This window comes from Bombina bombina, chromosome 4 (genome assembly GCF_027579735.1).
Source record: "Bombina bombina isolate aBomBom1 chromosome 4, aBomBom1.pri, whole genome shotgun sequence".
Classification (NCBI taxonomy): Eukaryota; Metazoa; Chordata; class Amphibia; order Anura; family Bombinatoridae; genus Bombina; species Bombina bombina.
In genome coordinates, this window is record NC_069502.1 from 1,238,262,760 (window position 1) to 1,238,281,335 (window position 18,576).

At 41.9% G+C, this 18,576-nt stretch overlaps 1 protein-coding gene across 1 annotated transcript in view; it reads right to left on the bottom strand.

The window, feature by feature from the left end:
- CNPY3 (canopy FGF signaling regulator 3) overlaps positions 1 to 12,415 on the bottom strand; it is a 329,077-nt gene extending 316,662 nt beyond the window's left edge. Inside the window, exons 1-2 of the mRNA XM_053712797.1 lie at positions 12,275 to 12,415; positions 8,921 to 9,018 (exon numbers count right to left, since the gene is read on the bottom strand). Of these exons, the coding sequence (XP_053568772.1) occupies positions 8,921 to 9,011 (91 nt within the window). The 5' untranslated portion in view covers positions 9,012 to 9,018; positions 12,275 to 12,415. The remainder of the gene's footprint in view (positions 1 to 8,920; positions 9,019 to 12,274) is intronic.
- Between the last annotated feature and the right edge of the window lie 6,161 nt (positions 12,416 to 18,576).

The following is an 18,576-nucleotide window of genomic DNA, read 5'->3' on the forward strand; positions in this document are numbered from 1 at the left end:
ATAAACATCATAAGAAAATATCTACAAAAGGTATAATATGGACAAATGAACCATTAATAATAGTATAGATCGCACTCAGCGTAAGGTTGTTCAGATTACCTTAAACACAAGAGTAATAAAGTGAAGCACAAAAATAACAAGGCAACAGCTCCACTACAGGGTGGCTTTGCATCCCAAGCGAAAAATGCCCACCATAGTGATCCGTGAGGATTTAATGCGTCAGTTAAAATGCCCCAAGACCCCCAAAATTGTATAAACCACAGTAAAGGTACAGCCTATAGTTATGTGAATCAATTGCAAACATACAGAAGGACCATTCATGCATATGCATGCATATTGTGCGTGTGTTACATTAAAGGTAAGCGAATCTGATACACACCACTATAATATAACAGTACGATAGGATCTATTTACACCCCCACTTTAATCAGGTCGCTACCGATACAGCTAGAAGAACAAACACGCCTATAGCGTGAACAGCAATGGCTTTCCTATAAACGCAACCAGCAGTCGTGGAAAAAGTTCAATGTAGTAAGCTGCGATTCTCCTCTGTTACCCAGGTGTATATGTGATAGTTAGCACCTTGTGTCTGTTACCCAGGTGTATATGTGATAGTTAGCACCTTGTGTCTGTTACTCAGGTGTATATGTGATAGTTAGCACCTTGTGTCTGTTACTCGGGTGTATATGTGATAGTTAGCACCTTGTGTCTGTTACTCGGGTGTATATGTGATAGTTAGCACCTTGTGTCTGTTACTCGGGTGTATATGTTATAGTTAGCACCTTGTGTCTGTTACTCAGGTGTATATGTGATAGTTAGCACCTTGTGTCTGTTACTCAGGTGTATATGTGATAGTTAGCACCTTGTGTCTGTTACTCAGGTGTATATGTGATAGTTAGCACCTTGTGTCTGTTACTCAGGTGTATATGTTATAGTTAGCACCTTGTGTCTGTTACCCGGGTGTATATGTTATAGTTAGCACCTTTTGTCTGTTACTCGGGTGTATATGTTATAGTTAGCACCTTGTGTCTGTTACTCGGGTGTATATGTTATAGTTAGCACCTTGTGTCTGTTACTCAGGTGTATATGTTATAGTTAGCACCTTGTGTCTGTTACTGAGGTGTATATGTTATAGTTAGCACCTTGTGTCTGTTACTCAGGTGTATATGTTATAGTTAGCACCTTGTGTCTGTTACTCAGGTGTATATGTTATAGTTAGCACCTTGTGTCTGTTACTCGGGTGTATATGTTATAGTTAGCACCTTGTGTCTGTTACTCAGGTGTATATGTTATAGTTAGCACCTTGTGTCTGTTACTGAGGTGTATATGTTATAGTTAGCACCTTGTGTCTGTTACTCAGGTGTATATGTTATAGTTAGCACCTTGTGTCTGTTACTCAGGTGTATATGTTATAGTTAGCACCTTGTGTCTGTTACTCAGGTGTATATGTTATAGTTAGCACCTTGTGTCTGTTACTCGGGTGTATATGTTATAGTTAGCACCTTGTGTCTGTTACTGAGGTGTATATGTGATAGTTAGCACCTTGTGTCTGTTACTCAGGTGTATATGTTATAGTTAGCACCTTGTGTCTGTTACTCGGGTGTATATGTGATAGTTAGCACCTTGTGTCTGTTACTCTGGTGTATATGTGATAGTTAGCACCTTGTGTCTGTTACTGAGGTGTATATGTGATAGTTAGCACCTTGTGTCTGTTACTCAGGTGTATATGTGATAGTTAGCACCTTGTGTCTGTTACTGAGGTGTATATGTTATAGTTAGCACCTTGTGTCTGTTACTCAGGTGTATATGTTATAGTTAGCACCTTGTGTCTGTTACTCAGGTGTATATGTTATAGTTAGCACCTTGTGTCTGTTACTGAGGTGTATATGTTATAGTTAGCACCTTGTGTCTGTTACTCAGGTGTATATGTTATAGTTAGCACCTTGTGTCTGTTACTCAGGTGTATATGTGATAGTTAGCACCTTGTGTCTGTTACTCTGGTGTATATGTGATAGTTAGCACCTTGTGTCTGTTACTGAGGTGTATATGTTATAGTTAGCACCTTGTGTCTGTTACTCAGGTGTATATGCTATAGTTAGCACCTTGTGTCTGTTACTCAGGTGTATATGTGATAGTTAGCACCTTGTGTCTGTTACTCAGGTGTATATGTTATAGTTAGCACCTTGTGTCTGTTACTCAGGTGTATATGTTATAGTTAGCACCTTGTGTCTGTTACTCAGGTGTATATGTGATAGTTAGCACCTTGTGTCTGTTACTCAGGTGTATATGTTATAGTTAGCACCTTGTGTCTGTTACTCAGGTGTATATGTTATAGTTAGCACCTTGTGTCTGTTACTCAGGTGTATATGTTATAGTTAGCACCTTGTGTCTGTTACTGAGGTGTATATGTTATAGTTAGCACCTTGTGTCTGTTACTCTGGTGTATATGTTATAGTTAGCACCTTGTGTCTGTTACTCAGGTGTATATGTTATAGTTAGCACCTTGTGTCTGTTACTCTGGTGTATATGTGATAGTACCTTTTGTCTGTTACTCAGGTGTATATGTGATAGTTAGCACCTTGTGTCGGTTACTCGGGTGTATATGTTATAGTTAGCACCTTGTGTCTGTTACTCAGGTGTATATGTGATAGTTAGTACCTTTTGTCTGTTACTCAGGTGTATATGTTATAGTTAGCACCTTGTGTCTGTTACTGAGGTGTATATGTGATAGTTAGCACCTTGTGTCTGTTACTCAGGTGTATATGTGATAGTTAGCACCTTGTGTCTGTTACTCAGGTGTATATGTTATAGTTAGCACCTTGTGTCTGTTACTCTGGTGTATATGTGATAGTACCTTTTGTCTGTTACTCAGGTGTATATGTGATAGTTAGCACCTTGTGTCTGTTACTCTGGTGTATATGTGATAGTTAGCACCTTGTGTCTGTTACTCAGGTGTATATGTGATAGTTAGCACCTTGTGTCTGTTACTCTGGTGTATATGTTATAGTTAGCACCTTGTGTCTGTTACTCAGGTGTATATGTGATAGTTAGCACCTTGTGTCTGTTACTCAGGTGTATATGTTATAGTTAGCACCTTGTGTCTGTTACCCGGGTGTATATGTTATAGTTAGCACCTTGTGTCTGTTACTCTGGTGTATATGTTATAGTTAGCACCTTGTGTCTGTTACTGAGGTGTATATGTGATAGTTAGCACCTTGTGTCTGTTACTCAGGTGTATATGTGATAGTTAGCACCTTGTGTCTGTTACTCGGGTGTATATGTTATAGTTAGCACCTTGTGTCTGTTACTGAGGTGTATATGTGATAGTTAGCACCTTGTGTCTGTTACTCTGGTGTATATGTGATAGTACCTTTTGTCTGTTACTCAGGTGTATATGTTATAGTTAGCACCTTGTGTCTGTTACTCAGGTGTATATGTGATAGTTAGCACCTTGTGTCTGTTACTCTGGTGTATATGTTATAGTTAGCACCTTGTGTCTGTTACTCAGGTGTATATGTTATAGTTAGCACCTTGTGTCTGTTACTCAGGTGTATATGTTATAGTTAGCACCTTGTGTCTGTTACTCAGGTGTATATGTGATAGTTAGCACCTTGTGTCTGTTACTCTGGTGTATATGTGATAGTACCTTTTGTCTGTTACTCAGGTGTATATGTTATATAATGGATTACTAAGGTAGCCAGATGTGTTCTCTTGGCAAGTGAAGCTACCCTCTAGTAGAGGCGCTGGATGGTCCTTCTGTATGTTTGCAATTGATTCACATAACTATAGGCTGTACCTTTACTGTGGTTTATACAATTTTGGGGGTCTTGGGGCATTTTAACTGACGCATTAAATCCTCACGGATCACTATGGTGGGCATTTTTCGCTTGGGATGCGAAGCCACCCTGTAGTGGAGGTGTTGCCTTGTTATTTTTGTGCTTCACTTTATTACTCTTGTGTTTAAGGTAATCTGAACAACCTTACGCTGACAGCGATCTATACTATTATTAAAGGGTTAAAAATATTTACTTTTTGTATTTTTATAAAAAAAAAAATATATCAGACAGTTTCATAGATTATTACCTTGAAACAAAGCTTTAAAGTTTAGGAAAATTACATTTTATTTTGCCTTGTAAACGGCCGTAACGACCGCCCATAAATGTCGGCTGTAGTTATACATAATGTATGCCATCCCCTCCTCCAGCACTGATCCCTTAATTAGCATATTTAAATAACAGTTTTTCCTCAATCTCGGCATGTGCAATTTAACGTGTGGGCACTCGCAATCTAACGCGTGGGCACTGGCATGCGCAATCTAACGCGTGGGCACTGGCATGCGCAATCTAACGCGTGGGCACTCGCAATCTAACGCGTGGGCACTCGCAATCTAACGCGTGGGCACTCGCATGCGCAATCTAATGTCACCCAGTCCTACATTTTTGTGCACCTGCTCCTATCAGGCACATCGTGTTCTAGCTGCTGTTTTAGGAAGCTTGCATCGACTTCTGGATGTCAATCTGAGCAATTCAATAGGGGTCAAAAAGTAAAACATGCAACATGCACAGCGTCAGCCGGGCTTGAGCGCTCTGGTGCGCCACTCCCATGTCCAGTGCCTGTTCATCGGCAGCATGGTGATGATGACGTGGCGGCTGAAACTCCAGGAGAGAACATATGTGCATGCGTTGCCTAAACTTAATGTAAATGCGCATGCGGGACGCCATCATAGTTCTACCTAGGTAGAAAGCTGTAATTAGACAGCATAATGAAGCAAAAGAAGGGTTTGGCAGAACATATTTTCAAATCCAATTTTAAGGTAAACGATAAAAATTGGCTAATAGGTGTTATTATTTGATGACTTGTACAACAAAATATGATGTTTTAAAAAATGGATTTTTTGGGGGGTTTCCTATCCCTTTAATGGTTCATTTGTCCATATTATACATTTTTAGATATTTTCTTATGATGTTTATCCATCATTTGAGAGGCGCTGTATCCAACCACTTCTGATTGGTGCTGTCAACGAAAATGAGTGTGCTGAAATCCCTGTCTTGTGTGTGGTAACTTATTGAGTTCCTACCTTCTCTCTCTTATTTGTATTGTAACAATACACACAGCACGTACAGCACACAGATAACAATACACACAGCACGTACAGCACACAGATAACAATACACACAGCAGGTACAGCACACAGATAACAATACACACAGCACGTACAGCACACAGATAACAATACACACAGCACGTACAGCACACAGATAACAATACACACAGCAGGTACAGCACACAGATAACAATACACACAGCACGTACAGCACACAGATAACAATACACACAGCAGGTACAGCACACAGATAACAATACACACAGCAGGTACAGTACACAGATAACAATACACACAGCACGTACAGCACACAGATAACAATACACACAGCAGGTACAGCACACAGATAACAATACACACAGCAGGTACAGCACACAGATAACAATACACACAGCAGGTACAGCACACAGATAACAATACACACAGCAGGTACAGCACACAGATAACAATAGACACAGCAGGTACAGCACACAGATAACAATAGACACAGCAGGTACAGCACACAGATAACAATACACACAGCAGGTACAGCACACAGATAACAATACACACAGCAGGTACAGCACACAGATAACAATACACACAGCAGGTACAGCACACAGATAACAATACACACAGCACGTACAGCACACAGATAACAATACACACAGCAGGTACAGTACACAGATAACAATACACACAGCAGGTACAGCACACAGATAACAATACACACAGTAGGTACAGCACACAGATAACAATACACACAGCAGGTACAGCACACAGATAACAATACACACAGCAGGTACAGCACACAGATAACAATACACACAGCACGTACAGCACACAGATAACAATACACACAGCAGGTACAGCACACAGATAACAATACACACAGCAGGTACAGCACACAGATAACAATACACACAGATAACAATACACACAGCACGTACAGCACACAGATAACAATACACACAGATAACAATACACACAGCAGGTACAGTACACAGATAACAATACACACAGCAGATACAGCACACAGATAACAATACACACAGCAGGTACAGTACACAGATAACAATACACACAGGAGGTACAGCACACAGATAACAATACACACAGCACGTACAGCACACAGATAACAATACACACAGCACGTACAGCACACAGATAACAATACACACAGCACGTACAGCACACAGATAACAATACACACAGCACGTACAGTACACAGATAACAATACACACAGCAGGTACAGCACACAGATAACAATACACACAGCACGTACAGCACACAGATAACAATACACACAGCAGGTACAGCACACAGATAACAATACACACAGCAGGTACAGTACACAGATAACAATACACACAGCACGTACAGCACACAGATAACAATACACACAGCACGTACAGCACACAGATAACAATACACACAGCACGTACAGTACACAGATAACAATACACACAGCAGGTACAGCACACAGATAACAATACACACAGCAGATACAGCACACAGATAACAATACACACAGCACGTACAGCACACAGATAACAATACACACAGCACGTACAGCACACAGATAACAATACACACAGCACGTACAGTACACAGATAACAATACACACAGCAGGTACAGCACACAGATAACAATACACACAGCAGGTACAGCACACAGATAACAATACACACAGCAGATACAGCACAGAGATAACAATACACACAGCACGTACAGCACACAGATAACAATACACACAGCACGTACAGCACACAGATAACAATACACACAGCACGTACAGCACACAGATAACAATACACACAGCAGATACAGCACACAGATAACAATACACACAGCACGTACAGCACACAGATAACAATACACACAGCACGTACAGCACACAGATAACAATACACACAGCACGTACAGCACACAGATAACAATACACACAGCACGTACAGCACACAGATAACAATACACACAGCAGGTACAGCACACAGATAACAATACACACAGCAGGTACAGCACACAGATAACAATACACACAGCAGGTACAGTACACAGATAACACTACACACTCAGATACAGCACACAGATAACAATACACACAGCAAGTACAGTAAACAGATAACAATACACACAGCAGGTACAGCACACAGATAACCATACACACAGCAGGTACAGCACACAGATAACAATACACACAGCAGGTACAGCACACAGATAACAATACACACAGCAGGTACAGCACACAGATAACAATACACACAGCAGATACAGCACAGAGATAACAATACACACAGCACGTACAGCACACAGATAACAATACACACAGCACGTACAGCACACAGATAACAATACACACAGCACGTACAGCACACAGATAACAATACACACAGCACGTACAGCACACAGATAACAATACACACAGCACGTACAGCACACAGATAACAATACACACAGCACGTACAGCACACAGATAACAATACACACAGCACGTACAGCACACAGATAACAATACACACAGCACGTACAGCACACAGATAACAATACACACAGCACGTACAGCACACAGATAACAATACACACAGCACGTACAGCACACAGATAACAATACACACAGCACGTACAGCACACAGATAACAATACACACAGCACGTACAGTACACAGATAACAATACACACAGCAGGTACAGCACACAGATAACAATACACACAGCAGATACAGCACACAGATAACAATACACACAGCAGGTACAGCACACAGATAACAATACACACAGCAGATACAGCACACAGATAACAATACACACAGCACGTACAGTACACAGATAACAATACACACAGCACGTACAGTACACAGATAACAATACACACAGCAGGTACAGCACACAGATAACAATACACACAGCAGGTACAGCACACAGATAACAATACACACAGCACATACAGCACACAGATAACAATACACACAGCATGTACAGCACACAGATAACAATACACACAGCAGGTACAGCACACAGATAACAATACACACAGCAGGTACAGCACACAGATAACAATACACACAGCACGTACAGCACACAGATAACAATACACACAGCAGATACAGCACACAGATAACAATACACACAGTAGGTGCAGCACACAGATAACAATACACACAGCAGGTACAGTACACAGATAACAATACACACAGCAGATACAGCACACAGATAACAATACACACAGCAGGTACAGCACACAGATAACAATACACACAGCAGATACAGCACACAGATAACAATACACACAGTAGGTGCAGCACACAGATAACAATACACACAGCAGGTACAGCACACAGATAACAATACACACAGCACGTACAGCACACAGATAACAATACACACAGCACGTACAGCACACAGATAACAATACACACAGCAGGTACAGTACACAGATAACAATACACACAGCATGTACAGCACACAGATAACAATACACACAGCACGTACAGCACACAGATAACAATACACACAGCAGGTACAGTACACAGATAACAATACACACAGCACGTACAGTACACAGATAACAATACACACAGCAGGTACAGTACACAGATAACAATACACACAGCAGGTACAGCACACAGATAACAATACACACAGCAGGTACAGCACACAGATAACAATACACACAGTAGGTACAGCACACAGATAACAATACACACAGCAGGTACAGCACGCAGATAACAATACACACAGCAGATACAGCACACAGATAACAATACACACAGCAGATACAGTACACAGATAACAATACACACAGCAGATACAGTACACAGTACCATCAGTTTTACCTTCACATTTGCTGGGCAGGTTTACCCATTCGCCGTCGCCAGCTTCAGATAATGCGGCACCCAGGGGAATGATCAGCAGGAAACAGAACATTTTGGGGCTGTAATGTGGAAACAAGGCTGTCAGACACATCACACATATAACACGAGTATATCAGGGGCCCCATCACAAATATAACACCTGTATATCAGGGGCCCCATCACACATATAACACGAGTATATCAGGGGCCCCATCACAAATATAACACCTGTATATCAGGGGCCCCATCACACATATAACACCTGTATATCAGGGGCCCCATCACACATATAACACCTGTATATCAGGGGCCCCATCACACATATAACACCTGTATATCAGGGGCCCCATCACACATATAACACCTGTATATCAGGGGCCCCATCACACATATAACACCTGTATATCAGGGGCCCCATCACACATATAACACCTGTATATCAGGGGCCCCATCACACATATAACACCTGTATATCAGGGGCCCCATCACACATATAACACCTGTATATCAGGGGCCCCATCACACATATAACACCTGTATATCAGGGGCCCCATCACACATATAACACCTGTATATCAGGGGCCCCATCACACATATAACACCTGTATATCAGGGGCCCCATCACACATATAACACCTGTATATCAGGGGCCCCATCACACATATAACACCTGTATATCAGGGGCCCCATCACACATATAACACCTGTATATCAGGGGGCCCCATCACACATATAACACCTGTATATCAGGGGCCCCATCACACATATAACACCTGTATATCAGGGTCCCCATCACACATATAACACCTGTATATCAGGGTCCCCATCACACATATAACACCTGTATATCAGGGTCCCCATCACACATATAACACCTGTATATCAGGGGCCCCATCACACATATAACACCTGTATATCAGGGGCCCCATCACACATATAACACCTGTATATCAGGGGCCCCATCACACATATAACACCTGTATATCAGGAGCCCCATCACACATATAACACCTGTATATCAGGGGCCCCATCACACATATAACACCTGTATATCAGGGGTCCCATCACACATATAACACCTGTATATCAGGGGCCCCATCACACATATAACACCTGTATATCAGGGGCCCCATCACACATATAACACCTGTATATCAGGGGCCCCATCACACATATAACACCTGTATATCAGGGGCCCCATCACACATATAACACCTGTATATCAGGGGCCCCATCACACATATAACACCTGTATATCAGGGGCCCCATCACACATATAACACCCTGTATATCAGGGGCCCCATCACACATATAACACCTGTATATCAGGGGCCCCATCACACATATAACACCTGTATATCAGGGGCCCCATCACACATATAACACCTGTATATCAGGGGTCCCATCACACATATAACACCTGTATATCAGGGGGCCCATCACACATATAACACCTGTATATCAGGGGCCCCATCACACATATAACACCTGTAAATCAGGGGGCCCATCACACATATAACACCTGTATATCAGGGGCCCCATCACACATATAACACCTGTATATCAGGGGCCCCATCACACATATAACACCTGTATATCAGGGGTCCCATCACACATATAACACCTGTATATCAGGGGCCCCATCACACATATAACACCTGTATATCAGGGGCCCCATCACACATATAACACCTGTATATCAGGGGCCCCATCACACATATAACACCTGTATATCAGGGGGCCCATCACACATATAACACGAGTATATCAGGGGTCCCATCACACATATAACACCTGTATATCAGGGGGCCCATCACACATATAACACCTGTATATCAGGGGCCCCATCACACATATAACACCTGTATATCAGGGGCCCCATCACACATATAACACCTGTATATCAGGGGTCCCATCACACATATAACACCTGTATATCAGGGGCCCCCATCACACATATAACACCTGTATATCAGGGGCCCCATCACACATATAACACCTGTATATCAGGGGCCCCATCACACATATAACACCTGTATATCAGGGGCCCCATCACACATATAACACCTGTATATCAGGGGCCCCATCACACATATAACACCTGTATATCAGGGGTCCCATCACACATATAACACCTGTATATCAGGGGCCCCATCACACATATAACACCTGTATATCAGGGGCCCCATCACACATATAACACCTGTATATCAGGGGCCCCATCACACATATAATACCTGTATATCAGGGGCCCCATCACACATATAACACCTGTATATCAGGGGCCCCATCACACATATAACACCTGTATATCAGGGGCCCCATCACACATATAACACCTGTATATCAGGGGCCCCATCACACATATAACACCTGTATATCAGGGGCCCCATCACACATATAACACCTGTATATCAGGGGCCCCATCACACATATAACACCTGTATATCAGGGGCCCCATCACACATATAACACCTGTATATCAGGGGCCCCATCACACATATAACACCTGTATATCAGGGGCCCCATCACACATATAACACCTGTATATCAGGGGCCCCATCACACATATAACACCTGTATATCAGGGGCCCCATCACACATATAACAAGAGTATATCAGGGGCCCCATCACACATATAACACGTGTATATCAGGGGCCCCATCACACATATAACACCTGTATATCAGGGGCCCCATCACACATATAACACCTGTATATCAGGGGCCCCATCACACATATAACACCTGTATATCAGGGGCCCCATCACACATATAACACCTGTATATCAGGGGCCCCATCACACATATAACACCTGTATATCAGGGGCCCCATCACACATATAACACCTGTATATCAGGGGCCCCATCACACATATAACACCTGTATATCAGGGGCCCCATCACACATATAACACCTGTATATCAGGGGCCCCATCACACATATAACACCTGTATATCAGGGGCCCCATCACACATATAACACCTGTATATCAGGGGCCCCATCACACATATAACACCTGTATATCAGGGGCCCCATCACACATATAACACCTGTATATCAGGGGTCCCATCACACATATAACACGAGTATATCAGGGGGCCCATCACACATATAACACCTGTATATCAGGGGGCCCATCACACATATAACACCTGTATATCAGGGGCCCCATCACACATATAACACCTGTATATCAGGGGCCCCATCACACATATAACACCTGTATATCAGGGGCCCCATCACAAACAGTTTAGCATATCTAGATTCCCCATAATAAAGCTACTTTTACCATAAAGGGACAGTAATGTGTAAATATGCACAAGGTTCACTTACAGCTGCGCTGTGTATCCGGGGTTCTACAATTTAACCGGACCCATAAGAGTACCGGAACCGCGTCACTTCCGGTGTTCTGAAATTTATTAGGTGTTCTGTCGAATCGTCAAACCCGTTAGAATGTGAAAACCGTCACTTCCGGTGATATGTAAACTCGCAAGCCGATAGTTTGCGCATGCGCATTTCTCACAGTTGAGAAATACTTCGAATTACTAGAATTCCTAACACTGTTGGTCTATCAATCTTATTTTCATACCCGTCCGATTTTGCTTCCCTCTAACTGAGCATGCTCAGAGGGGATTCTGTCAGCTATTCATACCCCTCAAACTGCGCATGCGTGACATCCATTAGGCACCCTAGCCATTAAACAAGTCCTGTATTCTTAAAGGGGCAGGTAGAGAGGCTTTTATCAGATATTTACTTTTATTCATTGTGATCTTAAAGGGGTAGCTTTTTATGATATCCCTTTGTCTTAAAGGGGCAGTTGGGTTAATTGTTAGACTATCCTGTTTATTAAAGGGGTATTAGAGGTACTTTTACTTATTGCCCTGTGTCTTAAAGGGGCAGTTGTGGGTGATTTTGCTGAATACCCTGCGTCTTAAAGGGACAGTTTGGGGAATATAATTGATTACCCTGTGTCCTAAAGGGACAGTTGAAATAATTTAACCAATTACCCTGTGTGTTAAAGGGGTATTTGAGGTTATTTAACTTATTACCCTGTATCTTAAAGGGGCAGTTGTAGGTGATTTTGCTTATTACCCTGTGTTTTAAAGGGGCAGATAGGAGGATTCTACTGATTACCCTGTGTCTCAAAGGGACAGTTGGAGGAATTTAACTGATTACCCTGTATCTTAAAGGGACAGTTGGAGGAATTTAACTGATTACCCTGTATCTTAAAGGGGCAGTTGGAGAAATTTAACTGATTACCCTGTATCTTAAAGGGGCAGTTGGAGGAATTTAACTGATTACCCTGTGTCTTAAAGGGGCAGTTGGGTTAATTTTTAATGATTACAATATGTCTTAAAGGGGTATTTGAGGTGATTTTACATATTGCCCTGTGTCTTAAAGGAACAGAGGGAGACAGGAGAGTTGTGTGCTGTACCTGCTGTGTCTATTGTTATCTGTGTGCTGTACCTGCTGTGTGTATTGTTATCTGTGTGCTGTACGTGCTGTGTGTATTGTTATCTGTGTACTGTATCTGCTGTGTGTATTGTTATCTGTGTACTGTACGTGCTGTGTGTATTGTTATCTGTGTACTGTACCTGCTGTGTGTATTGTTATCTGTGTGCTGTACCTGCTGTGTGTATTGTTATCTGTGTACTGTACCTGCTGTGTGTATTGTTATCTGTGTACTGTACCTGCTGTGTGTATTGTTATCTGTGTACTGTACCTGCTGTGTGTATTATCTGTGTGCTGTACCTGCTGTGTGTATTGTTATCTGTGTGCTGTACGTGCTGTGTGTATTGTTATCTGTGTGCTGTACATGCTGTGTGTATTGTTATCTGTGTGCTGTATGTGCTGTGTGTATTGTTATCTGTGTACTGTACGTGCTGTGTGTATTGTTATCTGTGTGCTGTACCTGCTGTGTCTATTGTTATCTGTGTGCTGTACCTGCTGTGTGTATTGTTATCTGTGTACTGTACCTGCTGTGTGTATTGTTATCTGTGTACTGTACCTGCTGTGTGTATTGTTATCTGTGTGCTGTACCTGCTGTGTGTATTGTTATCTGTGTGCTGTACCTGCTGTGTGTATTGTTATCTGTGTGCTGTACCTACTGTGTGTATTGTTATCTGTGTGCTGTACCTGCTGTGCGTATTGTTATCTGTGTACTGTACCTGCTGTGTGTATTGTTATCTGTGTGCTGTACCTGCTGTGTGTATTGTTATCTGTGTGCTGTACCTACTGTGTGTATTGTTATCTGTGTGCTGTACCTGCTGTGCGTATTGTTATCTGTGTGCTGTACCTGCTGTGTGTATTGTTATCTGTGTGCTGTACCTGCTGTGTGTATTGTTATCTGTGTACTGTACCTGCTGTGTGTATTGTTATCTGTGTGCTGTATCTGCTGTGTGTATTGTTATCTGTGTGCTGTACCTGCTGTGTGTATTGTTATCTGTGTGCTGTACCTACTGTGTGTATTGTTATCTGTGTGCTGTACCTGCTGTGTGTATTGTTATCTGTGTGCTGTACCTGCTGTGTGTATTGTTATCTGTGTACTGTACCTGCTGTGTGTATTGTTATCTGTGTGCTGTACGTGCTGTGTGTATTGTTATCTGTGTGCTGTACCTGCTGTGTGTATTGTTATCTGTGTGCTGCACCTACTGTGTGTATTGTTATCTGTGTGCTGTATCTGCTGTGTGTATTGTTATCTGTGTGCTGTACCTGCTGTGTGTATTGTTATCTGTGTGCTGTACCTACTGTGTGTATTGTTATCTGTGTGCTGTACCTGCTGTGTGTATTGTTATCTGTGTGCTGTACCTGCTGTGTGTATTGTTATCTGTGTGCTGTACCTGCTGTGTGTATTGTTATCTGTGTGCTGTACGTGCTGTGTGTATTGTTATCTGTGTGCTGTACCTGCTGTGTGTATTGTTATCTGTGTGCTGTACCTACTGTGTGTATTGTTATCTGTGTGCTGTATCTGCTGTGTGTATTGTTATCTGTGTGCTGTACCTACTGTGTGTATTGTTATCTGTGTGCTGTACCTGCTGTGTGTATTGTTATCTGTGTGCTGTACCTGCTGTGTGTATTGTTATCTGTGTGCTGTACATGCTGTGTGTATTGTTATCTGTGTGCTGTACCTGCTGTGTGTATTGTTATCTGTGTACTGTACGTGCTGTGTGTATTGTTATCTGTGTGCTGTACGTGCTGTGTGTATTGTTATCTGTGTGCTGTACCTGCTGTGTGTATTGTTATCTGTGTGCTGTACCTGCTGTGTGTATTGTTATCTGTGTACTGTACGTGCTGTGTGTATTGTTATCTGTGTGCTGTACGTGCTGTGTGTATTGTTATCTGTGTGCTGTACCTGCTGTGTGTATTGTTATCTGTGTGCTGTACCTGCTGTGTGTATTGTTATCTGTGTGCTGTACCTGCTGTGTGTATTGTTATCTGTGTGCTGTACCTGCTGTGTGTATTGTTATCTGTGTGCTGTACCTGCTGTGTGTATTGTTATCTGTATACTGTACCTGCTGTGTGTATTGTTATCTGTGTACTGTACCTGCTGTGTGTATTGTTATCTGTGTACTGTATCTGCTGTGTGTATTGTTATCTGTGTGCTGTACCTGCTGTGTGTATTGTTACCTGTGTGCTGTACCTCCTGTGTGTATTGTTATCTGTGTGTATTTTTACCTGTGTACTGTACCTGCTGTGTGTATTGTTATCTGTGTACTGTACCTGCTGTGTGTATTGTTATCTGTGTAATGTACCTGCTGTGTGTATTGTTATCTGTGTACTGTACCTGCATTGTGTATTGTTATCTGTGTACTGTACCTGCTGTGTGTATTGTTATCTGTGTAATGTACCTGCTGTGTGTATTGTTATCTGTGTACTGTACCTGCTGTGTGTATTGTTATCTGTGTACTGTATCTGCTGTGTGTATTGTTATCTGTGTGCTGTATCTGCTGTGTGTATTGTTATCTGTGTGCTGTATCTGCTGTGTGTATTGTTATCTGTGTGCTGTACGTGCTGTGTGTATTGTTATCTGTGTGCTGTACCTGCTGTGTGTATTGTTATCTGTGTACTGTACCTGCTGTGTGTATTGTTATCTGTGTACTGTACCTGCTGTGTGTCTTGTTATCTGTGTACTGTATCTGCTGTGTGTATTGTTATCTGTGTACTGTACCTGCTGTGTGTATTGTTATCTGTGTGTATTGTTATCTATGTACTGTACCTGCTGTGTGTATTATCTGTGTACTGTATCTGCTGTGTGTATTGTTATCTGTGTACTGTACCTGCTGTGTGTATTGTTAGCTGTGTGCTTTGTTATCTGTGTACTGTACCTGCTGTGTGTATTGTTATCTGTGTGCTTTGTTATCTGTGTACTGTACCTGCTGTGTGTATTGTTATCTGTGTGTATTGTTATCTGTGTACTGTACCTGATGTGTGTATTATCTGTGTACTGTACCTGCTGTGTGTATTATCTGTGTGCTGTACCTGCTGTGTTTATTGTTATCTGTGTGCTGTACCTGCTGTGTGTATTATTATCTGTGTGCTGTACGTGCTGTGTGTATTGTTATCTTTGTACTGTACCTGCTGTGTGTATTGTTACCTGTGTACTGTACAAGCTGTGTGTATTGTTATCTGCGTGCTGTACCTGCTGTGTGTATTGTTATCTGTGTGCTGTACCTGCTGTGTGTATTGTTATCTGTGTGCTGTACCTGCTGTGTGTATTGTTATCTGTGTGCTGTACCTGCTGTGTGTATTGTTATCTGTGTACTGTACGTGCTGTGTGTATTGTTATCTGTGTGCTGTATGTGCTGTGTATTGTTATCTGTGTGCTGTACCTGCTGTGTGTATTGTTATCTGTGTGCTGTACCTGCTGTGTGTATTGTTATCTGTATACTGTACCTGCTGTGTGTATTGTTATCTGTGTACTGTACCTGCTGTTTGTATTGTTATCTGTGTACTGTATCTGCTGTGTGTATTGTTATCTGTGTGCTGTACCTGCTGTGTGTATTGTTACCTGTGTGCTGTACCTCCTGTGTGTATTGTTATCTGTGTGTATTGTTACCTGTGTACTGTACCTGCTGTGTGTATTGTTATCTGTGTACTGTACCTGCTGTGTGTATTGTTATCTGTGCAATGTACCTGCTGTGTGTATTGTTATCTTTGTACTGTACCTGCTGTCTGTATTGTTATCTGTGTACTGTACCTGCTGTGTGTATTGTTATCTGTGTAATGTACCTGCTGTGTGTATTTTTATCTGTGTACTGTACCTGCTGTGTGTATTGTTATCTGTGTACTGTATCTGCTGTGTGTATTGTTATCTGTGTACTGTACCTGCTGTGTGTATTGTTATCTGTGTACTGTACCTGCTGTGTGTCTTGTTATCTGTGTACTGTATCTGCTGTGTGTATTGTTATCTGTGTACTGTACCTGCTGTGTGTATTGTTATCTGTGTGTATTGTTATCTATGTACTGTACCTGCTGTGTGTATTATCTGTGTACTGTATCTGCTGTGTGTATTTTTATCTGTGTACTGTACCTGCTGTGTGTATTGTTATCTGTGTGCTTTGTTATCTGTGTGCTTTGTTATCTGTGTACTGTACCTGCTGTGTGTATTGTTATCTGTGTGCTTTGTTATCTGTGTACTGTACCTGCTGTGTGTATTGTTATCTGTGTGTATTGTTATCTGTGTACTGTACCTGATGTGTGTATTATCTGTGTGCTGTACCTGCTGTGTGTATTATCTGTGTGCTGTACCTGCTGTGTTTATTGTTATCTGTGTGCTGTACCTGCTGTGTGTATTGTTATCTGTGTACTGTACGTGCTGTGTGTATTGTTATCTGTGTGCTGTACGTGCTGTGTGTATTGTTATCTGTGTGCTGTACCTGCTGTGTGTATTGTTATCTGTGTGCTGTACCTGCTGTGTGTATTGTTATCTGTGTGCTGTACCTGCTGTGTGTATTGTTATCTGTATACTGTACCTGCTGTGTGTATTGTTATCTGTGTACTGTACCTGCTGTGTGTATTGTTATCTGTGTACTGTATCTGCTGTGTGTATTGTTATCTGTGTGCTGTACCTGCTGTGTGTATTGTTACCTGTGTGCTGTACCTCCTGTGTGTATTGTTATCTGTGTGTATTGTTACCTGTGTTCTGTACCTGCTGTGTGTATTGTTATCTGTGTACTGTACCTGCTGTGTGTATTGTTATCTGTGTACTGTACCTGCTGTGTGTATTGTTATCTGTGTACTGTACCTGCTGTGTGTATTGTTATCTGTGTAATGTACCTGCTGTGTGTATTGTTATCTGTGTACTGTATCTGCTGTGTGTATTGTTATCTGTGTACTGTACCTGCTGTGTGTATTGTTATCTGTGTACTGTACCTGCTGTGTGTCTTGTTATCTGTGTACTGTATCTGCTGTGTGTATTGTTATCTGTGTACTGTACCTGCTGTGTGTATTGTTATCTGTGTGTATTGTTATCTATGTACTGTACCTGCTGTGTGTATTATCTGTGTACTGTATCTGCTGTGTGTATTGTTATCTGTGTACTGTACCTGCTGTGTGTATTGTTATCTGTGTATTGTTATCTGTGTGCTTTGTTATCTGTGTACTGTACCTGCTGTGTGTATTGTTATCTGTGTGTA